Genomic DNA, 27996 nt, shown 5'->3' with positions numbered 1-27996 from the left:
ATATTGGGAAGGCTAGAGGAAGGAGTCAGTGGTGGGGGAAGATTCTAGGTGTAATGTAGAGATTTCTTATGAAATTGCAGGGATAATTTTAGGAAGAAGATTCCAGAAGGGCTTAAAAGGATGGCAAGCTTAAAGGTAAACTTGGATGCTACAGGCACCAGGAGATGATCTAAGTGAGTGAAGTAGGAGCAGGTACAAGAAAGAACATAGGCTTCCTGTTCTACACATTCCCCTTCAATAGGTACATGAGACAAAGGAATGTTATTCTACGAAGAACGGCAGCACAAACGTGGTGATAATCAGCAACTGACAATGGCTTCCGGATCACACATGTTAGGGAGCAGTGAGAACTGTGGCAAACAGGTCAGTGCATGTCCCATCTGAAGCAGGAAGCCTCTTCTCAGCTTAAGCCAACCTGCCACATAGTATATCCAGATTTCCAGAAATCCAGACAGTCCCAACAAATGCAATTGAGTCTCACTGGTTTTGATTGGCCTCATCCTGAAATATCTCGATTTTCAAATGTTGGTTCATTCTGCTGGTTTGTTTGTTTAGCGCTCTGTGAGCCAAACACAACTTGCCTATCTGTCAAACTTAGCCCTGGGGATGCTAGTCTGTTGTCCCTTGGGTAGATGCCAAGATGAATCTTAGTTGGAAGGATGAGAGGGTGGCTAGCAGGGAGATGTCCTTACAAAACCAAAGGATGGGCGGAAAGTTTGTGCAGGAGGACCTCCATCTTCTGAAAAGCAATTCCATGAACATTCATTCAATCCTCACATCAACCCTATGAGATAAAGCAGGTTAATTCCATTACATACATGGGGAAACTGAGGCTCAGAGAGTGCCCACGTTCACAAACTACAAACTAGACCCTCAAGACTGCACGCTTTACCTCCTTGCTGATGGTACCCAAGTTAGAGCTGACTTCAAAGTTCACTAAGAAGTTCAAGACATTGCAAGGAAAATGAACCCTTTTGCTTAAAGGATGCCAACCTGGCTTTTTTGCCCACTGCATCTCCAGTGCCTTTATCTCCTTGTCTTAAGGTGAATGTAACTACTGGGCAGCACTTCTCTGATGATGTGGCAGCCATGGATGGAGTGCACCACTCAGAACTCCTTCCTGAGTGTCTGCTTTGAAGAGCATGGTTGACTGACAGCACTAGTTCCCACCCCTCTGGATCCACCAAGTTCACGCCAAGGCCATACCTCCCCGGGCTGCTCCCAGCCAATGACAGAGCACACTGGGAGTGCTAGTGAAGCCCCACTGCTGCCCGACTTGGAATCCCTCTCACAGCTGACTGTGGCCGGGGAACTCCCGTTCAGCATGGCCAAAACTTTCTTAGAACTGTGCTGCTGTCCAAGGCTCTTCCTACCCAATCCTTCTGTCCCCCTCTCCTTCCAAGGTATCAGGCCAGCATCATAGTCTGAACAGTCTCTTGCCTATTCTCACTCCCTTGCCCTTTATCCCTCATAGGCATAAATAAATAAATCCTCAGTAAATCTGCAGATCTGTGCTCGACTTGGTGTCTGCTTCTCAGAGGATGTGAACTAACACAGATGACTTCCATTTTGTGAAATGAGCTAGTGAGGTCTACAATCATCCAAACCCAGAGTCATCTGTTGTCAAGGAAACAGGTTTTCACAATGTAATGGTTAGGCCCATGGGCTTTGGAATCAAAATGACGGAGGTGTGAGCCCTACTTGCCAGTGGTATGACCTTAAGGAAGTTTTATAACCCATCCTACTTCCTCATCTGTTGAAAAAAGTGATTCTCAACCAGAAGCGATTTTGTCCCCCAGGGACATTTGGCAATGTCTAGAGGCATTTTTTTTTTTTTTTTTTTTTAGAGGCATTTTTTGATTGTTACAACTGGAGGAACTGGGGGTGTTGGTTATTGCTACTGATGCCTAGTGGGTGGGGACCAGGGATATTGCAAAATATCCTACAGTGCACAGAGCAGCCCCCCAACACACACACACACACACACACACTCACACACACAGAGCACAGAATGATCCAACCCAAAATGTCCGTAACGCTGAAGCTGAAAAACCCCGTATAAAATGGAGATGGTCATGGTAGCTAACTCAAAAAGCTGTTGTGAGGATCCAGGGGGATCACTTGTTCAATATCTGTCATTTCTACTCCCCCACTCCCTTGTAAACTCCACAAGGGCAGGGAACAGATGATTCTAGGTCAACATTCAGTATCACCAATGACTAGAACATGGAAGGTACTAAGTAAATTATTATGAACTGAAACATTTACCAGATGAGTGCAAATCAACACATGGTAACTATTATTATTATTATTACGACTATTATCATCATCATCATCATCATCATCATCATCATCAACACTGTCTTTCCAGACCCTGGCTCAGTGCATGGGGTGTAATTGGTCCTCAATATTTGTTGAATGAATGAATGAATGTGAAATGAAGGGGTATTTACTCATTAACAACAAATTTATGTGCTTTGGAGAGATATTGGAAACAGGCCCCATCTTTTTTTTTTTTTTTTTTTTGCAAAGAGGAATTTTGTTCGTCAAAGAAATGACTTGAGAGGATTGAGACCTCGGCCAGCCAGAGTAGGGGGCCTGATTCAACGTCATGTAGCGTTTAGGACGCAAATCTTGCTTGGCCTAGGCTAAAAAGGAAAATGGGCCAGGTTTTGTGCGAACTCGCTGTGAAACAAGAGCTGTTTTCAGGGCCCAGGAACACTCTCTGTTCCATGTTTAATTTCTTCCATCTGTCTGGTATCTGACCTCTGCTACCCTCTAAGCCATTGCCACACATTGTCTGCGCACGTTCCCATATAAGGTGATCTCTCTCTCTCTTTCTCTTCCTCTCTTCCCCTCTCCCTCTCTTTCTCAGGGTTGGACTGCAGCAGCACTTCCTCCACCCTGCTCTCCCTCTCGCGGCCTTCCCTGGCAGGCTCTGCTGTGAGGATGGATGGCTGGAGAGCGGGAAGGGGCAGGGGGCTGCCAAAGAATGTGGCAGGTTTATTTTTGTTCGGGCTGCATTCTTTGCCAGGCCTGCAGGCCCCAGCCACTTGGGGATGTCACATGCCGATAAGACAGTCGGGGGTGACTGAGACCTGTGGCTCAAATCTGCAACACCCCAGGTGTGAGACGTCATCACAGAGTGGGGGGTGGGGCAGGGAGTGGGGGAGGCAGGGACCCTGAGGTCATGGGACTCGCCTCTTCCCACTACCTTGTGCCTGATTCCCAGAAAGATGTCTGATCCTTCAGAGAAGCAGTTGCAGGAATTGAGATCTGTAACCACTTAGGCCCATCTCTGGGCAAAACCCAACATCTGCGGCAGGGTAGAGAAGAGCCAGGTATCAGGGTGAAATTATTAGCTATGTGACCTTGGGTAAATTGACTGAGTCCTCTGACTCTCAGTTTCCTTATCTGTCAAAATAACATCAACAAATCTACTCAATACTATTCTAGTATCTTAGTCTAATGTAAACTCTGTGGCAGCAATTATTGTCTATTTTGTTCACTGTTGTCTCACCAGCACACAGTAGGAGCTCAAATGTGTTAAACAAATTAAATGAGATAATTCTTTTAAGTGCTCAGCACCTAACAAATAATAACTCTTACTACCTATTCAACAACAACAGATGTTTATTAAGCACCAATTAGGTGCCAGGCCCTGATAGGTGCTGGGGATATAGCAGTGAACAAGACAGACAAGCCCTCAGAGAGCTTATATTCTCATGGGGGAGATATAATAAAGTAAATTAAGTTCTGAGAGTACTAAGTGCTATGGAAGATATTAAAAAAGGGATGTGGAAGAAGTGTGTTTTTTAAACCTTTTGACTGTGACTCACTGTAAGAAATATGCTTATTGTGTGACCCAGTGAACACCCATGCATGTTCATTAAGCTGAAATGAAACTTTCACAGAACAGTTGTGGTAGATTGTCTGTGAAGATATCTGCCAGCAATTTGGCAAGCATCATTCCTGGTATGCACATGCCACTCCCCAGTCAAGAGGTAGAGTCTAGGGAATTCCCCTGGCAGTCCAGTGGTTAGGACTCTGCACCCGAGAGGGTCTTATGACTTGCTTTGACCAATGGAAATGATCACTGTACTTGTTCTGGGCCTCAGCTTTAAGAGGCCTGGTGGCTTTCACTTTTATGCCCTTAGTACCCAGCTGCCATGTAAAGAAGCTCAGGTTAGACCACTGAGTGATGAGAGACCACAAGGAGAAAGAGAGAGTCCACACGAGGGAGAAATGGCAGCCAGCACTGAGGCCCCAGAAAGGAGGGAAGCCATCTTGGATGTTCCAGCCCCAGACAAGCTCCCAGCCTAACTTAGTCACGTGGTGACCCAGGAGATACCACATGGAGCAGAAAGACTGCCCAGCTGAGCTCACCCACAGACTTGTGGGGGGAAAGGGTTTTTTAAAAAAAAATCTTTATTTATTTATTTATGTAGGCTGCATTGGGTTTTCGCTGCTGCGCGTGGGCTTTCTCTAGTTGTGGCGTGCGGCTTCTCATTGAAGTGGGAGGTGGCTTCACTCGTTGCAGAGAATGGGCTTCAGTAGTTGTAGTACACGGGCTCAGTAGTTGTGGCTCGCGGGCTCTAGAGCGCAGGCTCAGTAGTTGTGGTGCACGGGCTTAGCTGCTCCGCGGCATGTGGGATCTTCCCATTCCAGGGCTCGAACCTGTGTCCTCTGCTTTGGCAGGCAGATTCTTAACCACTGTACCACAAGGGCAGTCCCAAAAGATATTGTTTTTAAGCCAATAAATTTGGAGTGGTTTGAACGCAGCAAAATTTCTGACAAAGAAATATTTACCCTTATTCTGTGTGATATTTTCTATTCCACTTAATTTCAGTTTTTAAAAATGTTACTCAAGATTTACATTAAACTGATTTAAGGATTAAACTGATTTCAGTACCCACTAATGGGCCATAACAGACAGTCTGCAAAGCACAATGATGGAGAATGACTGGTAGGTGTATTACTTTAAGTAACAGCGTCAGGAAAGACCTCCTGACCTCCTCAGATGTTAGATGAGAAGCTAACATCTGAGCTGTGACCTGGATGAGGAGGCGGAGCCAGGCTGGTGAAGATCTGGGGAAAGAGCAGCCAGGCGGAAGGAACAGCAGTGCAAAGGTCTTGAGGCCGGGATGCGTTTGTTGTGTCTGAGCAACTGAATGGAAACCAGTGGTCGGAGGAGTAGAGAGAGAAGGGAAACCTAGAATGAAATCAGACCTTATACCGTGCAGCTCCTGGGACTTCCGCCATAGGGAGCAAACACAGCTTGGAAGACGGGGTGACCTCCTAAGGGCCTGACTGCCCATCATTTTTTTTTTAATTGAGGTGAAATTCACATAACATAAAATTAACCTTTTTAAAGGGAAAATTCAGTGGCATTTGGTACATTCACAGTATTGTGCAACCACTACCTCTGTCTATTTCCAGGTTTCCATTGTCCCCAAAGAAAATCTCATACCCATGAAGCCTTTGCTCCACATTCTCCCACCCCCCCAACCCCCCCAGCCCCTGGCAATCACCAGCTTGCATTCTGTCCTATGGATTTGGCTTTTCTAGATATTTCATATAAATGGAATCAATACAATATGTGGCCTTTTGTGTCTGGCTTCTTTCACTTAAAGTGTTTTCAAGGTTCATCCCTGTTGCAACGTGTATTCGTACTTCATTTCTTTTTATGGCTGAATAATATTCTGCCGTATGTTTATACCACAAATTGTTCAGCCTTCCATCCATTTGCCCGTCATTTTGATTCTATATTCCATCTATAGCACTCTTATAGACCTTGATTTGATGTCATCATCCCAGAAGGGAGAAAAGGTCTTGACAACATGAAGAAGAAGATTTGTGCCCTGATGCTCCTGGCCTTTTCTTGTCCCATCCCATCAACATTTTCCTGCATGATTCTGAGCTTCCTGATGTCCCAAAATGCAGCTCCACTGCTGGTTACCCTTAAATACTCCCCCTGAATTCTATAAATACACCAACACTCAGCTGGAAAAAAAAGAACTTGAAAGGCATCTGAAATGAAAATACACTTTTTTTCCATCATCAGCCAAGTGTTTTCTCTCCATCTTCTTCCTCTTTGATTCCAGGGTAAGCGCTTGGATTTCAAACCACTAGCCCTACCTGGGAAAGAAAAGAGTTTCCTCAGCACAGCCCTTGTAGGCAGAGAAAGCCAGATAGCATGTTAACCCTGGCCCTCCCACATAGAAAATCCCTCTGCCTCACACAGAAAATCACTTTGCCTCAGCGGCCTGATTTATGGTCCTTCTTCCAGACTCCGCTGAGCCATTTTTGAGCCAGTTTAGTGGGTTGGTGTAAATGGCTTTGGGATCAGGGAGACCTGTGTTTGAATCTTGGCTCAGACAGCTGCTAGCTATGTGACCTTGGGCCCTCTATACTCTCCAGGACTCAATTTCCTTAATTACAAAATGGAAAAAGCAATACTGTCCTTGCAGACCTATTGTGAAGATTAAATGAGATGACGTGGGTGTGGGCAGTGTGCAGAAATAGAATTAGACCTAACTCCACGCGATGCCTAGACCTTCAGCTGGAGAACCAGGGAAGCTTAGAGATGTGGCGGTGGTTTGGGTGGCCTCACAGGGCCTTCCTGCCCATCATTTTGACTGTATAATTCAATTTATAATTCAGTCCATCTGCCCCTCCAGATCCCCACTCTGCCATTTTCCCCCTTGGGAGGCCAGTCTGCATGGATGATCTTCAAGGGGTTGCCTGCTCCTTTGGTTCCCTGGTGGGTTTAGCCAACGCGAGGCCAGGCAGGAGATCAGAGAGTGGAAGGAGAGTGAGGTCAAGACTGGCTGTATCTAAAGGCTCCTGTTGGGTAACCTTTTCCATCCAGCTGCTGTGTTGGGCTTCTGGTGCCTGTTCCCTTCTCTGGCTGCTTCAGGTTTAGGGATGCAATGGCTACCTTTGTTGCTGGACCCTTGTTGGTTTCCCTAAACCCTGCCCACACCTTTACACATAGTCCTTTATTAAGCTCTCATCAGTTGTCCAGAATGTGCCATCTTTATCCTGCCAGGAAGCTGACTGATGCAGAGGTCACCCATTTTAGTTCACAACTCAGATTTGCTAGAGGAAGTATATTATTTTATAATCAGCTGAAATCCAACTCTGAGTCCCCATCCTGTCATTACTGAGCATCTCTCCCTCACACACTTCCTGGGGGATGCCAAGTCTCTGGGTTCTTTTGCAGTGACAAGGCCTCAGAGAATCACTTGCAGTCTTCTGCTGATGGCCCATCGTGGTGATTGCTTGGTCACCCACCCATCATCCCAGGCTGCCTGGTCCTTTTAGGTCTAATGGCATTGATGCTTCCATGTCAGACCTGGGACAAGGAAAGCTTCGGCCACACTGGAAGCCACCGGACTGATGGTGTGGCCTCCTCGGGGTATTTCCGCCTTCTCAAGAGCTGCCCCAAACTTATCCACCTGTGATCCTTTCCCAATCTTCTTAGCATCTCTCTACTCTCTTCTTACTCTAATAGGAACTCTCCTCTCCACTCCCCGCTTGAGGACAACCAGCATAAGCTCCTCTAAAGACTTCAGACCTTTACAAAAGACATAAGTACTGTTTCTAATTTCAGCCTATAAAACTCAAGGCAATGCAAATTGCTTCAAGAGGAGGGGAAACAGAAGGAGTACACACATAAATTAACATTTTAATAAATTCTGACACATACGTGAAGTATTTAACAAAGTTCCTGACGTACAGTAAGCACTCAATAAGTGATGCTATAATTATTATTTGAGCCCAGTAAGAATGTTAGGTGCATTCTACATTTCAACCCATAATTATAACCAAAGAACTAATATGAATTGCATATTATTTTGGCTCCTCTACATTACCCATTAATCTCACAAAATCCATTTTAAAAAACCATTTGACAAAAATGTAGTACCAGGCACGCATTTAATAAGACCTCTGGAATCCCATCCATTCAGTTTAACTTTTCACATATTATTTACCTTTTAACCTTTTAGGAAAGCACATTCTGCTACTAAACATACTCACAAGATTAAATTGCCAGAGCAGAGACAATTTAGGATATCTGCAAAGCTCAATTCAGGTTTCTGTTTAAATTTAATTTCTTTCATCTCCAAATAACCTAGATGGCAAAGGCATTAAATGACAATTAATGGATAACGAAATAACCTACTTCTGAATTTGTTCCTATGTCTGGGTCATTTTTCCCAGTTTTAAAAGAATGAGATAAAGTGGGCAGTGTGCAGAGTAGCCCCAGATGGGATAGCATCTTGAACACTGGCATTCGCTGAATACTCATGCGGAATCCAGAAATATCTCATGGTCAGGATGAAAGGTCTAAATTTAATACCAAAAAGAGAAAATTGGCTTGGCTTCCCTGTACTCTGCACAGGAAAGTTCTTATTTGAAAGTTCTGAAATGAGAAGGGGCTGGAGACATTAAGTTCATGCCATCCTCAGATTTTTACAGGGACTTGGAAGGTCTACTGTTATCCCAAGACCTCATTTGGCCCATGATGAAAGTCTGCATTGAAGAAAGATAATTTGTTGGAAGTAAATCAGGGAGAAGTTTCGCACTAATACACAAACTCTCCACAATAAGCAGACTCATTTCTTCCTCTTCTGGTTTTGCTTACCCAACTTTTGAGATTTAACCACCTTCCCTGACCACCTGAATGGGACATCTGTTGTTCTTGTTTGCACAGTGTCTCTACCTCTGGTAAGAAAATCCAGTCCTTTCTTTTGGGAAACCACCCTTACCCAATCAATTACTGTGTCCAGCAGAGTCATAACAATTGATTCAAGAATGATCTGACACATTTCAGACCAATGAGAATTTGCACTGGGAAATTGCTGGAACTATTGAAGCAAAGATTCTACTTTTATTGAGGATGCTATGCTTGAAGAAAGTAAGCCTCTTGCTACTAACAGCCTGTTCAGAGAAAAGTGGGGATGAGAGACAGAAAGATGGAGGGAGAAAGAAAGTTAAGATGACATCACTGAGCTCCTGGATCAAGCCATACCTGAAGGTAGTGATTTCCTTGGACTTCACAATTACATGAAATAGTGACCATTCTCCTTATTTTTTTATCTAGTACTAAACTCAGTCTTGAAAAAACACTTGACCAGGAGTGATTTTTTTTCCCCTCTGAATAACCAGAGCAGAGGTTCACAACTGTGGATGGTCTTTGCAGTATCTACAGGGTTAAATAAGGGAGCTAGAAGGGGCAGCTTCCAGTTTCTCTCTCATCTCCTCCACACTCCTCCCCACCTTCTCCTCCACTGGAGGCTGGTGAACATTTTAAGGATAATACCAAATAACAGCATTTTCTTATCAGAGGGTTTTGGCTGAGAAGCAGATTGGGAATTTTAGTGCTTTGGTAGCAAGGGTAGAGTAGCTTTCAACAACAGTCTGATTTTACAACCAAAAACTGCTAAAGAATCCATATCTTAGGTCCCATAGTCTGCAACCGTGAGCACCCAAGAAGCCAAAATTAACAAGAATTGAAAGGAAAAGACAAATCCAAGGAAGGCCACCCCTCCATTTACCCATGTCCCTGATGTGCATACCCTGCTTACCTGACTTAGCTAATGGAAGTGCTTTATCCATGAGACAGTGGAGGTATGTACATGAATGTTCATAGGAGCACTGTTTATTATAGCCAAAAAGTGGAAACAATCCAAATGTCTATTAATAGATAAATGCATGAACAAAAATCCATACAATGAAATATTATTCTACCATAAAGTGGAATGAAGTACTGATATGTGCTACAACTTGGATGAACCTTGAAAATATTACAACTAAGTGAAAGAAGCCAGACACAAAGAGCCACATATTTTATGATTCCATTTATATGAAATGTCCAGAAAAGGCAAGTCCATAAAGAAGGAAAGCAGATTAATGGTTGCCAGGGGCTGAGAAGTGGTGGTGGGTTTGCTTAATCACATTAAGCAAACTGGGAGATGATGGCTAAAGGGAATGGGGTTTCTTTTTGGGGTAATGAAAATGTTCTTGGATTAGATAGTGGTAATGGTTGCACAACTCTGTAAAGATGCTAAAAGCAACTGAATTGTATATTTTAAATGGGTGGATTGTATGTATGTGGATTATATCTTAATAAGCTATTAAAAAAAAGAGTCAGGGTAGGAGTGGGAATCTTTCAGAGAGGCTGTCTCACATGACTGAGACTTCCCTTCACCTGTTAAAAGTGTCAACTATAGTTCAGCCAAGAGGCATCTTTGGGGGTTTACAAGGAAGACTCAGTAAAGCATCTAAGGAAAAAAAAGCCTTCGTGTGTGTGGCTAAACTTGGGATGTACTCAGCAATGCCTCCACTGTTGTGAAGTTGTTGCTTGATAAGTTCTTCTTGGATACCTCAATGAATCTTTTTATCTTAAATGAGTCAAGGGGTGGTTACAAGTCTTCCTTTGGTCTGTGCGTGGGCCTGATAGATAGGCAGGGACCCAACATGTGCAAGGCTGCTCAATGCCTCTCTTCTTTGCTTCAAGTTGGAATATAAGCTCCTCAGCATATGGATCCCAGGAAGCATGCAGACTGGCTTAAAATTCTTTCCTGTGTTCCAGAGCAATCACATTAAGCATAAAATCAATTCAAGTTTGAGTGCAAAGAGTAGATTCCATTGCTTACTTGAATTTACACATTCTTATAACTGTAATAGCAGCAACAGGCAGAGGAGGAACTAAAAACTACTAGAAAAGCCACTCTTATCTTTGTATAGCTGACATCTGTAGACTATAGAAGGAGCAAATCTAACCATCTCATTTTTTTAAAAAAAGGGGACAAAAAAGGTAAAATATCCTTAGCTCTTCCAGTATCAGGCACTATTCTAATCGCTAAACCCATATCAACTCATGTAATCCTCACATCAACCCTTTTAGGAAGGTATTATTATAGCCACATTTTATAGATGAGGAAATGAAATCTCACGTGAGGCCATACAATGGCAATCCAAGATCCAAATCCAGGGAGCCAGGAGAATCTCCTAACACACCCAATAGGATCAAGTAATTATATAATCCCTTGTTTGCATCTTTTATTGTTTCTCCCAGAGTTATTCAATTTTTCAAGGTTTTAAGTGTTGCCTCCTCCAACTAGTCTTGAGCATCTGTGAGCTGGGACCTGTCTTAGTTTCTCTCCAAGCGCCCTGCAGCCAGCAATGTACCCATCTTGGAATGTTCTGTTCCCTCTGCCCAAAAAACTCTCCCCTTTCTTGTTTGGCTAATTTTTACTGACCCTTAAACATCCCATTGTCCGATGGAACCTCTCCTGACAGTACAATCCCTTCAGCTCCAAATAAACTTGAGACCCTTCGTCTGGACTCTCCCATCATTGGGTCCTTCTTTATAGCATTTGTCATAGTTATATTGGTGTTGCCTGTTCAATTGTCTCTCTTCTTGCATAGACTGTCAGCTCTGTGAGGACAGGGGCCAGGTAATTCCCTGCCCTCCACTGCATCCCCAGCAGCCAGCAAAGAGCAGGGCCTACAGGAGATGCCTAATACGGAATTTTTTTTTTTTGTCTTGCTTTATTTTGTAAGTCTGATGCTAAATCTGTAGTTGGTTTCTTCCAAGATGTTTGAGCAGGCAACTAAGTTTTCAGGGTGTGAGGAATTTCATTTTCTTTTCCTTCTCATTTCTCCATTGCCAGCTGACATCACGGAGTACAGTGGTTTCCACCCTAATAGGGGCAGTTCAAAATACCATTCATCAATTAAACTCTCCGCTGAAGCCAGTTAGTGCAGTCCCGGGATTCTCTCGGCTCCAGTCTTCCTGGCCTCCTCTGTGATCTAGACATGAAGATCTCCGCCCCCCACGCCTACCTCATAGAACGTGAACCGCATGAAAATGTAAGGAGGACTTTATTCATTTCTGCAGGTGCCTAAAAATAGACTCTCAGAAGCCAAAGAGAGCCTTAGGCCATTTCCTTTTTTTTTTTTTTTTTTTAGGCTCTCAGAATATTAAAGAAATTCTGGATGAAAAAAATTAATTCCCAGTACAGGCTATGTGGCCCAATAATGTGACAAAGAAGCTGACATCTATATGATGAATGTGCCTTCTGTTAATCTACAATTCACAGAAGAGACTACAATTGTTCCTACGTGTAACCTAATTTGGAGATACTTATGTCAAAAATCTAAATTTGAAGCCCAGGCCAAATGCTTCCTCAACCCAAATCCCACTGGCCCTGCCTCAAAGATGTCATCACCGATATTTGGTGAAGGAAGGAGGGAAGGAAAGCAGGAAGGAGGGAAGGAGGAAAGAAAGAGCACACGAATTTAACATGGGTGAATAACGAAGAGAGTGTTTTGTAAACTGCAAACTGCAGGACGTTTGGGAAAGTTTATTGCCACGGTAACAACCCCCAACTCTCTAAGCTGTCCGCAGTGGCTCAGAACCTGTGAACCCAGTTTGCAGGTGGGCCCTTCTCCCTCCGCCTTTCGCCTCCAGAGCCTTGGCCACAGAGCACGCGTCCGGTACCTCGCGGAAACGCGCCGACCCTCCCGCCCCCGGAAGTGATGTGTCCACGGCCTAGCAACCGTTGCCAAGGAGCTCGTCTCTAGGAACTCACTAGAGCCCGGATGACTCCTGGGGGGGCAAGTGGTTTCGTGAGGAGAATTTGAGGTAACTTCGCCAAGCCGCGGTCGGAAGCTCCCCCAAACCCCTAAGTAGGAGAGAACTCCTTCCCCTTCCCAGTGCAGCACCTCGAGAACGGAGGGGTAGCAGCAGTTCAACCCCAACATCGGGGGTCGGCCCCTGTGGTGCCTCGCAGTGATCCGGGCGGCTCCCCCCGCGGGATGAACCGCAGGGGAGCCCAGAGCAGCCCTCGCGAGGGTCGGACGTTGGGTCCTCTGTCCGCTCTCGCGAGCCCCGGGGGCCGGACGGGGTGGGGAAGATACTATTTTGGGGAATCTTGGGAGGCTGCTGGTCCAGCGCGTGTGCCAGCCTGGGACCAGGGCAGCGTCGTTTCTGTGCCGAGTTGTGCCAGATAAACGCATGTCCTGGTTTCAGTTCTTCTCCGCCCCCCCCCCCCCTCGGGTTCTTATGTGGGTGAGTGCTTGTGAATTAGTGTGGCGACTTTCCGCTGGAAGAGGGAGAGTGATTGCTTTTGCTAATTTTAGAGCGCAGAGCCCACTGGGCACAGACAACCTACCTGTTCAGTACATCTTTGTCTCCTGGGAACGTTTTACTCGTTTATCCAAGTATTCTGGTTTTGGCAAGGGAAAAAAAGAATATATATGTGTGTGTATATGTTACGTTTTATGTATGTGTAATTTCTACATGTATATAATTTCTAAAGAGTTAAAAATTAGTATATCCGTGTGTGAAGATTGTGACGTGGACTTATACTTAAAATACTTTCAACAGTGGAAAATTTGCATCTCCAGTGTGGATTTTTATTTAATTTATGTAAAGGTTTTCCTTTTATAGCTTAAAGGAAACCTCAAAATTTTAAACCGCATTGGTTATCTTTTCTACCGTCTTTTGGCTTATTTTTCAAAAATAATAATCATTTACTCATAATTTTATCATACTTATGAGGAAATGATAATATTTTTACATTTCAATGTTAGTTCTAAGTATCTAGCTCCACCCACCCACTTTAAAAAACCTATTTCAGAGCAAGGTGCATGCAGCTCCAATGAATGTCTTAAATAAAATAGCATCTCTTCATTTCATGGTTAGGAACTATTAGGGAGCACTGAAGTATTTTTGTCTTTATTTCTTTTTTTAGTAGTTCATTTTTTAATTCATTTTTAAAAATAGCTACTCTAAAAAATTGCCTGTCTGCAAATTTCTACCACTTTTCCCCATACTAAACAAGTGATATCTGTGTGCAAGAAACACTAATAGCCTTGATTAAGCTGTTTCAGCAGTTAAATAATCAGGTAATCAATTTTTTTAAAAGTTATGATCTTGCTCACTGCCACTCTATTCAGGCTTATGCTTATTTTCTGGCCTTGGGCCTGTGAACAAATTCAGTCTAGTGGAAGAAGTCACTGTTTTAGATGCAGTGGATATTCAGAGATAGAATTAGGCACAGATATGTCCTCATGGAATTTACAGTTTAGTAGAGAAGAGAAACTGTACGTAAGTAACTAGTACAAAATAGAAAAGTAACTCCACGAGAGCAGTGCAGATAAAGTGGTCAGCTTGGAGGGCAAATGCTGCTATTCTGATGCAGAACTGGGGGATAGCTTGAGAAAGATTTCCTAGAGGAACTTGGATTTGGAGGGCAGGGCTTGAAACACGGTTAGGATTTGCACCTCTGGAGACGGGGGAAAGGGAGAACAGTCCTAGGCAGAAAAAACAGCATTAACTGAAGGCAGAGATGGAAAAGCTATTTAGGGAGCAGTGCTTATTTCAGTCAGCTGAAGTTTGAAAGGGTGTAAGGTAACAATTGGAAATAATATTGAGAAACTGTAAATTGAGCTAGATCTTAAAGGGTCTCAAAATCCAAGAAGTTTGGACTTTATTTTGTAGGCAATGAGACGCCTACAAAATGATTTGGAATGGGAGAGGCAGAGACTGGAACTACTGAAGGCAAAGGAAATGAAGGCCTTAATTACTCAAGGGTGGCAGAGTTGATGCATCCATGTGTGAAGAGTACCTGGTGGAGGAAACCAAAACAAAACCAAAGAGCGCACCCCCAAGGCTGAAGCTTGCAGCCTCTACCCAGCTTCAGGTGGTTGTGGCCATGTACCTAGTGGGTCCAGGGTTGCCAGATCTGATTTTCCAGAGAAGTTGGTAATTTGGATTAATGTGGGCTGCTAATTAAAAAAAAAAAAAAATTAGAGGCATGTTTACAGGCTAACAAGTTTTTACCTCTAGGTAGAAATTGTGAAACTGAATGGGAGAAATGTTAATGTCGGTGGATTTTGTATTCATTTGTCCACATTAATTCAGTGTTAATTCAGATGATTGCTATGAGATGCATATACAAAAACAGGTCATTAAATATTAACAGTATGTACTGTAGCATTCCTAATAAAGTCTGCATATTCTTTTTCTTTCAACAAAATAACCCTCTTCACAGCATTTTATATGCCATGTAGAATACTTCCCATGCCTACTTCCTATGAACTTAATACTGACTTTCTGTTGACTGTATTTTGTTAATACAGAACTTTTGTTACCAATATTGAGGAATTCTTTTCTGTATTTTTACTCTTTAGTTTAAATTATAAGACCTAATTATGAGTGATCAAATCAAATTCATCGTGGACAATCTCAATAAGGAGCCTTTTGGGAAGAACTATAACTTAATCACATTTGATTCCCTGGAGCCAATGCAACTATTACAAGTTCTCAGTGATGTGCTGGCTGAGATTGACCCAAAGGTAAGAGTTTTCTTTTTCTCTGTGATGAAAAGGGTGGCAAGAAAGCCAGTTTCTGCCACTAAATACCTGTGCGTCTAGGGCAAATTATTTAACCTCTCTGGGCCTAATTTTCCATGCCTGTAAAGCTATAGATAGTAGATGATCTTTAAGGTTTCTTAATAGCTCAAAAACTAAATTATCTACTTGTACCTTATTTGGAAATTATTTGTCTACTTCCAAACATAAATAGATTTGGTCCTGGAATGAGGATGCTTTTACAAAACGTTTTATTGTGTTGCAAGTTGGCTCATGTCTCTCATGCACTGGTCTTTTCCACTGAGACTTTTTTAAGCTCGACCTTCTTAATATGAATCCTGATCCTACTTGTATGTACCCTCACTTGGAATCTGGGGGCCTCCATACTTAATCTGTTTTTGAAGAGACCATTGTGACTGTTATGCTCTAGAAGAACAATTTTGTCAGTGAGTTTAAATATTGTACTTTGTTAGATATACAATAATAACATTTTTTCAATTTCTTTGTTAGCAAGTTGTTGATATCAGAGAGGAGATGCCAGAGCAGACAGCCAAAAGGATGTTGAGCCTTCTTGGTATCCTTAAATACAAACCTCCAGGAAATGCCACGGACATGTAAGAATCTGATCAAGTGTTGCTTTCTTAGAGCTGTGCTTTAATATCCAAACCTTCACAGTCAGTCTTTCTGGCAATACCTGTTTTCCCTAAGTCAGTGGCCTCAGAAAATCACTGAATTTCAAAATAATCTTGAATTCTTAATTTTATTTTGTCATGCACTAGTCTTAAGTGAGTCAGTTCTTTCTCTTAATCAGAAAAGTCAGGCAAATCCATGATTCCATTTTATCATTTATCTGCCATCCTAGACAAAAACGACTTAAACCTGTCCAGTCAATGAAGTGAAGTATTTAGGCTGACTGTACCGGTTAATGGTTCCAAAACAACCTCCCTGTATATTCCAGTGATATATTAAAGGCCTAATTTTATGATTATTGTTAACGTGCAGACTGACTTTAGATTAGCCTTAGTTTTATCTGTTTTAAATAGTCATGGAAAGCAATCAGGAAATTGTAAATTGGATTTTGAGCAAATGTTACCTCTTTTCAAGGTTTACTTTTAAGCCTCTGTGTGTTTATTTTCTTTTTATAGGAGTAACTTTCGTCAGGGTCTGGTGATTGGAAGTAAACCTGTAATTTACCCAGTGCTCCACTGGCTTCTTCAGAGGACTAATGAACTGAAGAAAAGAGCATATTTAGCTCGTTTTTTAATAAAACTTGAGGTACCAAGTGAGTTTCTTCAGGATGAAACCGTGGCTGATACCAATAAACAGGTATACAATATATAAATGGTATTTTTAAGCTATCCGTAGTGGATTTCAAGGTGCACACGTTCAAATATATATTGATCTCACTTTAGTTTATTTGCTGTCTCCGTATTTCCAGTGGCATCAAAAGGTAAAATAGTTATCAACTAATGTTCAGCTGTAATCACTTGTGAAAATATTGACTTTTGCACACAAATACCTTTTTGGTGATAGAGTATGTGGATAGAAAAAAAAACCCTGAAATTTGGATCTTAGAATAATTTATTACTTAAGAATTGTGGTGCTCGCTCCAGCAGCACATATACTAAAAATTGGAACGACACAGAGAAGATTAGCATGGCCCCTGCGCAAGGATGACACGCAAATTCATGAAGCGTTCCATATTTTTTACTCAGCCATAAAAAGAAGAGAAATTGAGTTATTTGTAGTGAGGTGGATGGACCTAGAGTCTGTCATACAGAGTGAAGTAAGTCAGAAAGAGAAAAACAAATACCGTATGCTAACACATATATATGGAATCTAAAAAAAAAAAAAAAGTTATGAAGAACCTAGGGGCAGGACAGGAATAAAGATGCAGACGTAGAGAATGGACTTGAGGACACGGGGAGGGGGAAGGGTAAGCTGGGACAAAGTGAGAGTGGCATGGACATATATACACTACCAAACGTAAAATAGATAGCTAGTGGGAAGCAGCCGCATAGCACAGGGAGATCAGCTCGGTGCTTTGTGACCACCTAGAGGGGTGGGATAGGGAGGGTGGGAGGGAGACGCAAAAGAGAGGAGATATGGGGATATATGTATATGTATAGCTGATTCACTTTGTTATAAAGCAGAAACTAACACACCATTGTAAAGCAATTATACTCCAGTAAAGATGTTTAAAAAATAAATAAATAAATGTGGGTTGAATTAAAAAAAAAAAGAATTATGGGTAGATAGGATCCTGGGCTTGGGACTGCAGAATACTTTGTTGATCAGTTCTGTTACTGTATAATTTGTCATCCAAATCAGAGAGGAAAGGGGTTATCATAATAATTACACTGGAGCAAAAGGTATAAATTGACAGTATGCCAGGTGAATTGGGACATGTGAGCACCTTCAAAGATTGTGTGTAGACAAAGAAGCCAAGCTTATGATCTCAAAGGATGTTCCAATCAGGCAGAAGGTAGAGAAAGGACCAGGAATTCGCAATTTCAGTGTACTTTCCTCTCCAGGGTTTTGGGGTGATACTGGGTTCTGGCCTTAAGGTCTTAAAGCTCTTGACTACTCAGGATTCTGGCTGGTCTGGCTCCTGGTCCTGGGATTTCAAAGCACATTGCTGATCAAAGACTATGGAAAGAAAGAATTTAGGCTTAAGATTTCAAAGAACTTTGATTTAAAAGAAAAAAATTTGCCTCTGTTTAGCATTTGTGCTTTTGTTCTATAGTAGGTATGTAGACCGTTTTGTGCCAGTTTTTTGTGAGTAGTCTGTCAATCTATCTCTCCCAATAGATTATGAGATCTATGAAAACACGTATCATGTCTTATCCATCTTTGTTTTCCTCCAGGGTTTGGTAGGGTTGCTTCTATATGGTATGTGCTCAAAATTTGTATTAATCGAAACAATCAACTAAATGTTTTTTCATCCATATATTTTGTTATTTTTGGGTAGCCATAGCAGTCACTCAAAATAGAGTCAGTATTGATCTCTTAAGACATTTCTAGGGTTGAAAGATTTATGCAAATAATTATGTCAAATGTTACAGTAGATGCCTTGAGAAAAGTACAGCAGAATGAGACCACTGCAGCCCCTACCTTTGAATGTTTTACATAATGTAAGAAATAGAGAGGTGTAAATATGAAATATTATATCCTCCCTACCCTCCCACATCAATAAATTAGATAGAAACCAATTCCTCTGGAGGAAAGTTATTTTATTTTATTTTTTAAATAAATTTATTTTATTTATTTATTTGTCTGTGTTGGGTCTTCGTTGCTGTGCGCAGGCTTTCTCTAGTTGTGGCGAGTGGGGGCTACTCTTCGTTGCGGGGCTCAGGCTTCTCGTTGCAGTGGCTTCTCTTGTTGCAGAGCGCGGGCTCTAGGCACGCGGGCTTCAGTAGTTGTGGCATGCGGGCTCAGTAGCTGTGACTCGCGGGCTCTAGAGCGCAGGCTCGGTACTTGTGGCGCATGGGCTTAGTTACTCCGCGGCACGTGGGATCTTCCCGGACCAGGGTTCAAACCCGTGTCCCCTGCACTGGCAGGCGGATTCTTAACCAGTGCACCACCAGGGACGTCCCTGGAGGAAGGTTATTAATAGGCTTTTACTAAACACGCCCAGCTAATTATTAATAGAAGGATTGATAATAATAAAGACATGTTTGTCCTCGAAGCATGTTTGAAGTATATGTTTAAAATGACTTACACATTTAGCCATTTAGCAGAGAGCCTAATAAAAAATGAACATTGTCTTTCTAAATGAAGAGTTTTAGAATGATTGATTTACAGACTTGCAGAATATGATCAGTCAAGAAAAAATATTATTAATTTTCTGTCATTATCCACAAAAAAACCTATTTTTAAAAAATTTTGGCTAAGAGTTGTGATTTTTTTCATTCATTTAACTACTTTTTATTGAACACCTGTATAGGTTATGCACTATGCTAGGCCCTAGGAATGTAGAAGTCTCCACAAGTAATATGATTCTTATCCTCCTGACTCTCACTGTCTAAAGGAGGGAGACAGACAAGTAACTAGCAATTATAATTTTATATGATATTTACTCTGATATCATGGTACTCTGATATGGAATAGGTACAGGGCTAGAGAAGGCTTCTTTGAGGATAGTGGTGTCTGTGCTGAGATCTGAAGGATTAATAGGAGCTACCCTGGCAAAGGGTGAGGGAGTCATAGAGTATTCTCAGAGGGAATAGGGTGTGTAAAGTGAAGGTGGAATGTTCCAGGGATTGAAAGAAGATCAACAAAGCTAGTGAATAGAGTGTTAGTTAGGGAAGTAACCAGAGAAGTCTTTAGAGGCCAGATTATATACACCAACTTTTTTTGTGTCCTATATAAATGTTTAAGGATATATTTAAATGCTGTTCTATACCGATTAAGTAATCACTTTAAGTTAATAGATAACCTGATTAAGAAAAGCCTACTGGATCTAGTCACTAGTTTATAATTTTTTAACTTGTTCTTTTAGTATGAAGATTTGATGGAAGCCTTTAAAACTTTGCATAAAGAATGTGAGCAGCTCAAGACATCTGGATTTTCTACAGCAGAAATAAGAAGGGTAAAGGAAAAACACATAATAACCATTTTTTTTGTACTTGAATTAAATTCAGTATGAGTCTTAAGATTATGTGGAAACTAGTGATAGCAAATGGCAAATTTTCTTTTGTAGGACCTTTGCTGATTCTTTACTGAAGAAATTAATGAGGCCAGGGTAAATTCATAATTAGTTCTTATGTACTATATAGACCATTACCATGGATTAAAAGCAATTAAAATTTGGGTCTTTATCTAATATATATATATATATATATATGATATAGAAAAAAAAGTATATATGTGTGTGTATTTGGGATCATGCTATACATAATTATTTGTTTTTTTAATCATTACATGTGAATATATTCCCATTGTTATCTTTCTACAGTATGATTTTTCATGACTAAATTAATTAATATTAATTAATTATTAATATTAATTTAATATTCTGTGGTATGGATAGTCTAACAATTTTTGGTGTTTTGTTTTCATTTTTTGCTGTCATAGATAATGCTGTGATTATCTTCTACATAAATTTATTTGGGGGTACCTGTGATTGTTTCCTTAGAATAAATTCCTAGAAGTAGAATTGCTTATTAAAGCATATGAGAATTTTTAGGACTTTTGATGTATGTTACTTAGTGTTCTCCAAAAAATGTCTTTATATTCTTGCTAGGTGTGAAAGTTCTTTCTCTAAACAATTGCTAATTCTCACTTTCATGAATTTTGTATTTTTAGAAATCGCATCTTTACCTTCTCATTCAAACAGGAAACATTAGAAGTTGCTTCCTCAGGGAGGCCTTCCCTGATTCCCTAGATAGATTAGTTCCCCCCAGTTCTTTCTGTTTCATAATACTCATTACACTTATGATTATTTTAATGTCTGTCTTACCAACTGTATTTAAACCCAGTGAGGGCAGGGACCACATCTACGTATCTTGTTCACCACAGTATCCCCAGTGCATATCACAGTGCCCTGCATGTGGTAGGTTCTCAATAAGAGTTTGTTGAATGTATAAGAAATGAAAGATGAACTCACATTTCATGGAAAAGAAAGACCCATAAGTAGAGAGTTATCACAAAGTATGGAATAAGAGTGATGTCCATCTACAGTTCCTCCATTATGTCATGTGAGTAAACTAAAATGATAAAATAACCTAGAGTCTGTGATTTTAATTTTATTAATTATTATCAAAGTATTTTTCAACATATTCTTTGTAAAGAAGTATGATTAAGCAAAAAATAGAAAATAATTCACTCAAAATGCCATGCTCTAGTGATAACTGCTACTGATATTTTAGTGAATATATTTAAACCTTTTTCTTGGTATTGTATTATATATAAATGTTATAATCTGCTTCTTTCAAGTAATGTCATATTATGACTTTTTCTCATGTCATTCAACATTCTTCATAATTTTTAGTGATTTTCATTGTGTTGTGCCATAATTTACTTAATAATCCTCAGACATTTGGGTCATTTCCAAATTTTAGATATAATTGACATCTATGAGAATCTTTATAGATTCCCAGAGGTGAAATTACTGAGCCAGAATGCATACACATTTATTTTAAGACTTTTGATATTGTTCTTCAATATAATGCCACCAGTAGTAACAGTGCCTATTTCCCCAAATCCTGTCAGTACTGAATACCGTATATATTTTTCCTTTTATTATTACTGTGAGAGTTAGCCTATTAGTTTTTTGGGTTAGGAAGGATTTTTTGTTTGTTTTCACTAGAAACTATTGTGGAGCTGGTTAAAAGACATTTTTGAAATCTTTATTTTTAGAAAGGGAATTGGTTAATTGACAAAACCAGATACAAATTTATGTCTTGAAAACACCATAGCCTTAAAAATAATTTTGATGGAAAATTGACAGAATATATAGTTTGGTATTTAACAGAGCAGACGGGATGTCAGCAGCTGTTGTTCATGTTTTTAGACCTGTACGCTTTCCATTATAGAAGATTTTTGAAAAATCATGTGCCCATATTTGGAATCAGAACAAAAATGGTCTGTTTGGCAGCTCTACCTTGCTACTTTGTAACCTGTTTCAGTTGCTTTTCTAGATGAACACCAAGCTACCAAATAAATTACCCTGCATAAAGAACCCTGGGGTGAGGGGTGGGAATAGAAATGCCCTTCATCCAAAAGAGGATCTTTGTTCCTTAATGCTCTGGTTATAAATGATGGAAATGGTAGATGCATAATCATGTAAAAACCTTATCTGAATTCTACAGACAAAATACTTTTTCTTGCTGCGCCGCGGCTGGTTGACAGCGCCGGGTGTGCGGACAGCAGGAGACTCGGAACGAGGGGAGTTCTATAGAAATCCTGCCAAAGAAGATGAAGAAAAACAGAGAAAGATTCTGCAACAGAGAGAGGGAATTTGTGTATGAATTCAAAGTGGGAAGTCAGTGCTTAGAACTGAGGGTGCCTCTCAAATTTCCTGTTCAAGAGAATGCCAGTCATTTACATGGCTGTCTGATGCTGCTGCACAATTTACCATGCTTTATAGAAAAAGATTTAAAAGAAGCTCTGAGCCAGTTTATCGAAGAAGAATCCCTCAAAGATTATGACAGAGATGCTGAAGCAGCCCTGGAAGCTGTGAAGTCCGGTGAAGTAGATTTACATCAGCTGGCAAGTACATGGGCCAAAGCTTATGCGGAGACCACATTAGAGCATGCAAGGCCTGAGGAGCCCAGCTGGGATGAAGATTTCGCAGATGTGTACCATGACCTAATCCATTCTCCTGCCTCTGAAACTCTCCTAAATTTGGAACACAATTACTTTGTTAGTATCTCAGAACTGATTGGCGAAAGAGATGTGGAGCTGAAAAAATTACGAGAGAGACAAGGCATTGAAATGGAAAAAGTGATGCAGGAACTGGGAAAATCACTGACAGATCAAGATGTAAATTCACTGGCTGCTCAGCATTTCGAATCCCAGCAGGACTTGGAAAATAAATGGTCCAATGAATTAAAACAGTCGACTGCCACTCAAAAGCAAGAGTATCAGGAATGGGTGATGAAACTTCATCAAGACCTAAAAAACCCCAAAAACAGCTCTCTCAGTGACGAAATTAAAGTTCAACCAAGTCAGCTCAGAGAATCCACTGAAGCAAATGGAAGGATTTATGAGGAACAGAGAAAGTTAGAAGAAAGTTTTACCATTCACTTAGGAGCCCAGTTGAAGACCATGCATAACCTGAGGTTGCTGAGAGCAGATATGCTGGATTTCTGTAAGCACAAGAGGAGCCACCGAAGCGGTGTGAAGCTCCACCGACTCCAGACAGCACTGTCGCTTTACTCCACGTCCCTCTGTGGCCTGGTGTTGCTAGTGGATAACCGAATCAATTCATATAGTGGTATTAAAAGAGATTTCGCCACAGTTTGCCAAGAATGCACTGACTTTCATTTTCCCCGAATTGAAGATCAGCTGGAGGTTGTCCAGCAGGTGGTACTTTATGCCAGAACCCAGCGCAGGAGCAAGCTGAAAGAATCACACGATTCTGGAAACCGAGATGGAGGAAGTGATGATAAGACTAAGAATGCAGATAGAAGCTATTTAAATATTTTACCTGGAGAATTTTACATTACTCGGCATTCTAATCTCTCAGAAATACATGTTGCTTTCCATCTTTGTGTGGACGACAACGTGAAATCGGGAAACATCACTGCTCGGGACCCTGCCATCATGGGTCTCCGAAACATACTCAAGGTTTGCTGCACCCATGACATCACAACAATAAGTATTCCTCTCCTGCTGGTGCATGATATGTCAGAGGAAATGACTATACCGTGGTGCTTAAGGAGAGCAGAACTTGTGTTTAAGTGTGTCAAAGGTTTCATGATGGAAATGGCTTCATGGGACGGAGGAATTTCTAGGACAGTGCAATTTCTGGTACCACAGAGCATTTCTGAAGAAATGTTTTACCAACTTAGTAACATGCTTCCCCAGATCTTCCGAGTATCATCAACACTCACCCTGACATCCAAGCACTAAACCCCCTAGATTGATATCTGGCAGAAGAGGATGCGTAAACTATCCAGGAACTTGAGATGTGCTGGGATTCTGTCAAGCAAAAGATGCCCAGAAAGAGGACTTGCCACCCAAGCCACGAATCAAATCATGATAAACATCTGTTAAACGTTCCAAAATCCACATGCCGTACAGACTAGTGCTCAGCCCCTTACTTATACAGTTTTTTTTTTCGCACATACACACTGTGTTTTGTTTTTGCAGGAGATGGATGGGCTGACACCGGGCATTGTGGGTGGATGGCCGCGGCAGGGGCAATGGTGATTGCGGTTGCCGGGCACGGGACGCCCTCATACTATGTCATAGTGTTGACGTTCGGTCCAGTGGTCCTCCGCTGTAGCGGCTCCTTTGCTTTGCAGTGAAGGTTGTGTGTTTTTTGCCTCTGAGTCCTTGTGGGATTTTTTTTTTTATTCAAACAGAAAGTCACAGAAATTGTGATCATCCTCATCAGTTCAAAAAAAAAAAAAAATACTTTTTCTTATAACGTCTTCTTGACTACTTTTTAGGATATCAGTGCAATGGAGGAAGAAAAGGATCAGCTCATTAAGAGAGTTGAACGTTTGAAGAAAAGGGTAAGGCAAGAATTAGCACTGTAAGACTTTGGCCCCAAGTCCCAAGGACTTGCAAAGATTTAGGAATGCAAATAAAGATTAAGCAAGGCATGAGTGTACATCGGAGGCTGGAGTCAAATACATCGATGGAAAAGGAATCTCCCTAGGTAGTAGCCCAAAACTTGTTAAGGACCTGGAGTCTGAAACTTTAGTGTCATCTCTAGGGAATACTGTTTACCAAAAGGAAATGATAAGTGGATGTCTGAGTCATGTGATATGCTAATGTCTTTCTTAAACCTGATAGTAACATATACTATTTATTCCCTCACTGTAGGTGGAGACAGTTCAGAATCATCAACGGATGCTTAAAATAGCAAGGCAACTTCGAGTTGAGAAAGAGAGAGAAGAATTTCTTGCACAGCAGAAACAGGAACAAAAGAATCAGGTACCCACATAAAAGTTTTATATTCTCATTGTGAAAGAAATCGTTACTGCTGATCATTCAAATGTAAAGAAGATTTTTTAGAATTGTAGAAGTTCACATTTCCCTTTGTTAACATGATGAAATACTCTTTTTAAGAGTATTGTGTGGCACCAACAGCAAAAACAATACCGTCTTTTGGGTTCTATTCTCTGTAGTTATCTATTACACTATCTTTTGGCCCATGCTTAACTCATGTCGTTCCAGCATTACAGAATATCCATTGTAATGTCAAGCAGTAAGATTAACTGCTAATAAAACTTCTAGAATCTCTAAAGGGTGTCCTGAGATTCTGGGGCTATGAAAAAACATCCATTTTATTCCACTGATCACGGTATTCTTTACACTTTACTCCATGGGCAAATAAGCAGATCTTGAAAAGGCTCAAAATTACCCACACTCCACGTTTTTAGACTTTGCCTTAAAGAAAAAATAATTTGGCCAGAAAGTATTTCTTTTTTTTAAAAATTTATTGATTTTATTTATTTATTTTTGGCTGCATTTGGTCTTCCTTGCTGTGTGCAGGTTTTCTTTAGTTGCGGCGAGCAGGGGCTACTCTTTGCTGCAGTGCGCAGGCTTTTCATTGCAGAGGCTTCTCTTATTGCGGAGCATGGGCTCTAGGCACATGGGCTTCAGTAGTTGCGGCACATGGGCTCAGTGGTTGTGGCTCATGGGCTCTAGAGCACAGGCTCAGTAGTTGTGGCGCATGGGCTTAGTTGCTCCGCGACATGTGGGATCTTCCCGGACCAGGGCTCGAACCTGTGTCCCCTGCACTGGCAGGCGGATTCTTAACCAGTGCGCCACCAGGGAATTCCCAGCCAGAAAGTATTTCTTGTATTTTATTAAAAATCTATCTTAAAACTGAGTAGACTTGTACATTAAAAATATATTTCAAATCAGCTTCATTTCCTACTAAGTGAGCAGTTTAGATGTTTGGCTCTTTTGGAACTTGGCTTGGCATCATAATAATTACCCTGCAGCAGTAAGCTGCATTGCCCACGCCCTGAATGATTACTTAACATCAGTTTCTGATTCCTGAGCCATCATTTCTGAGAATGCTAGCATTCCTTAGAATAAAGAAAACCATGTTTTAACAAGAAAAGCCTGGTGCATGTACTTTTCTAACCAGCATTTTTCCTTGATCACCTAATTCAACAAATAACTAAAGAAAAAATGTCTGAAAGCTTTTCTTTTAAGTTTTACATGAAAAGGTATTGAGCAAACCAATTACATTTTGGGTTTAGCTTAGTAATTTCTTAGTTATTATCATTTGTTCCCTTTACAGCATAATAATTATGTGGAACTTGTATTTTTCATTGCATGTCTATATGAGTGGTAGGTTTCATTAGACTAAGGAAGTAATAGATCTAATTGTATTTTAAAGCTATTTCATGCAGTGCAGAGACTGCAAAGAATACAAAACCAGTTGAAAAGTATGCGCCATGCAGCAGCAGATGCGAAGCCTGAAAGTAAGTGGAAATTATATTATATGATATAGATGATCATATAATATGATATAAGTCATCATATTAGTGAGAATATTAGTTTAAATCAGTAGTCTTCCTTACTAATGGGAACTAATTATCGTCAAGTGATAGCTCAGCATTTTAGGTCATCATTTCCTAGCTAGTAAGTGACAGCCCTGATGAAGACATCCTTAAGTGTTCACCTGTGGTTTTTAAATTCCCTTTCAGTGTTTTGTCAGAGGGTAAACTAATGAAAACCACCATGGAGAGAGGCTCTCTGGTGTGTGAATGTATAAAATACTTAGAATGGATTTTATGAGAATGATGGATGGAAAAAATGTGAATATTGTTTTAGTGCCAGGGCTATAAAGAAAAAGTAAAATGCTGGACCCTTAAAACTGAGTGTTGTTTCATATTTTGGGTTGTGCTAATGACATGGGTATCCCTGGCTCTGTTGGCACATTAGCTTTACATAGAGGATACATTGTTCTGATATCCCAGATTATACCGCCAAACCTATCCTAGGCATTTTTTAAGTGTGCTCATCAGAAGGGAGACCATGTAATTTGGAAGAGCAGTTAAAAGTTCTCATTGGTATTGGAGAAATATTTCAATATAAATATCCAGCTATGGGAAGGTTAATTTATCTTTTTCTAGTATTCTGTGAAATATTATACTCTAAGATATAATATACAGAATGACTGTAATAAAAAAGACAGTCAATAACAGGTGTTGACAAGGATGTAGAGAAATTGGAACCTGCATACTTTGCTGGTGGGAATGTAAAATGATGCATCCACTTTGGAAAACAGTTTGGCAGTTCCTCAAAGTGTTAAACCTAGAATTACCATATGATCTGGCAATTTTATTCTACCCAAGAGAGTTTAAACATATGTCCACACAAAAACTTGTACATAAATGTTCATAGCAGCATTGTTCATAATAGCCAAAAAGTAAAAACAACCCCAGTATCCCTAAACTGATGAATGAATAAACAAACTGTAGCATATCCATACAGTGGAATGTTATTCAACAATAAAAGGAATGAAGTGTTGATACATGCTACAATATGGATGAACCCCAAAAACATCTTAAGTGAAAGAAACTAGTCACAAAAACATATTATGTGATCCCATTTGTATGAAATTTCCAGAATAAGCAAATCCATAGAGATGGAAGTCAAACTGGTGATTGCCTGGGGTTGGGGAACTGTAGGGGAGGACAGCTGTGTTGGTAGGTGGATGATGTGGGGAGGAAGTGACTGCTAGTGGGTATAGAGGCTTCTTTTGAAGCTGATTAAAATGGTCTAAAATTGATTGTCGTAATCGTTACACAATTCTGTGAATATACTAAAAGCCATTGAATTGTACACTTTAAACAGATGAATTTGATGGCTGTGTGGTAAGTTATATCTCAATAAAGCTGTTGAAAGAGATAATACAGTATTTCCTTGATTCTAGACACATGTTCTTTACCATTTTATCTTATACTTTAT

General features: G+C 40.7%; 2 protein-coding genes and 1 non-coding gene across 8 annotated transcripts in view; all 3 read left to right on the top strand.

The window, feature by feature from the left end:
• Positions 1–12559: 12559 nt before the first annotated feature.
• Positions 12560–27996, top strand: part of IFT81 (intraflagellar transport 81) — an 88999-nt gene continuing 73562 nt past the window's right edge. For 3 of the 6 annotated variants that reach the window (XM_061169528.1, XM_061169525.1, XM_061169531.1), the window contains exons 1-8: positions 12560–12658; positions 15211–15375; positions 15901–16004; positions 16536–16716; positions 19892–19981; positions 24510–24575; positions 24889–24999; positions 26420–26504. In XM_061169528.1, the coding sequence (XP_061025511.1) occupies positions 15232–15375; positions 15901–16004; positions 16536–16716; positions 19892–19981; positions 24510–24575; positions 24889–24999; positions 26420–26504 (781 nt within the window). In that variant the 5' untranslated portion in view covers positions 12560–12658; positions 15211–15231. Of the gene's footprint in view, positions 12659–14654; positions 14721–15210; positions 15376–15900; positions 16005–16535; positions 16717–19891; positions 19982–24509; positions 24576–24888; positions 25000–26419; positions 26505–27996 lie in introns of those variants that run through there. The other 3 variants (XM_061169526.1, XM_061169527.1, XM_061169529.1) reach the window with 3 other exon arrangements.
• On the top strand, positions 16991–17098 carry LOC133076038 (U6 spliceosomal RNA). Its single transcript, XR_009697459.1, has one exon. It is a non-coding gene; the product is annotated as a U6 spliceosomal RNA (small nuclear RNA).
• LOC133075558 (protein C12orf4 homolog) lies at positions 22235–24167 on the top strand. Its single transcript, XM_061169862.1, has one exon. The coding sequence runs from the start codon at positions 22309–22311 to the stop codon at positions 23965–23967; it is 1659 nt and encodes a 552-aa protein (XP_061025845.1). The 5' UTR covers positions 22235–22308; the 3' UTR covers positions 23968–24167.

The sequence above is a fragment of the Eubalaena glacialis genome, chromosome 15, assembly GCF_028564815.1.
Source record: "Eubalaena glacialis isolate mEubGla1 chromosome 15, mEubGla1.1.hap2.+ XY, whole genome shotgun sequence".
Taxonomy (NCBI): domain Eukaryota; kingdom Metazoa; phylum Chordata; class Mammalia; order Artiodactyla; family Balaenidae; genus Eubalaena; species Eubalaena glacialis.
Note: the sequence above shows the minus strand (reverse complement) of the source record. Positions and strands in the feature narration are given on the sequence as shown.

Bases quoted from the DNA above. Each gene is read 5' to 3' on its own strand.
- LOC133075558 (XM_061169862.1), top strand. From the start codon at position 22,309: ATGAAGAAAAACAGAGAAAGATTCTGCAACAGAGAGAGGGAATTTGTG.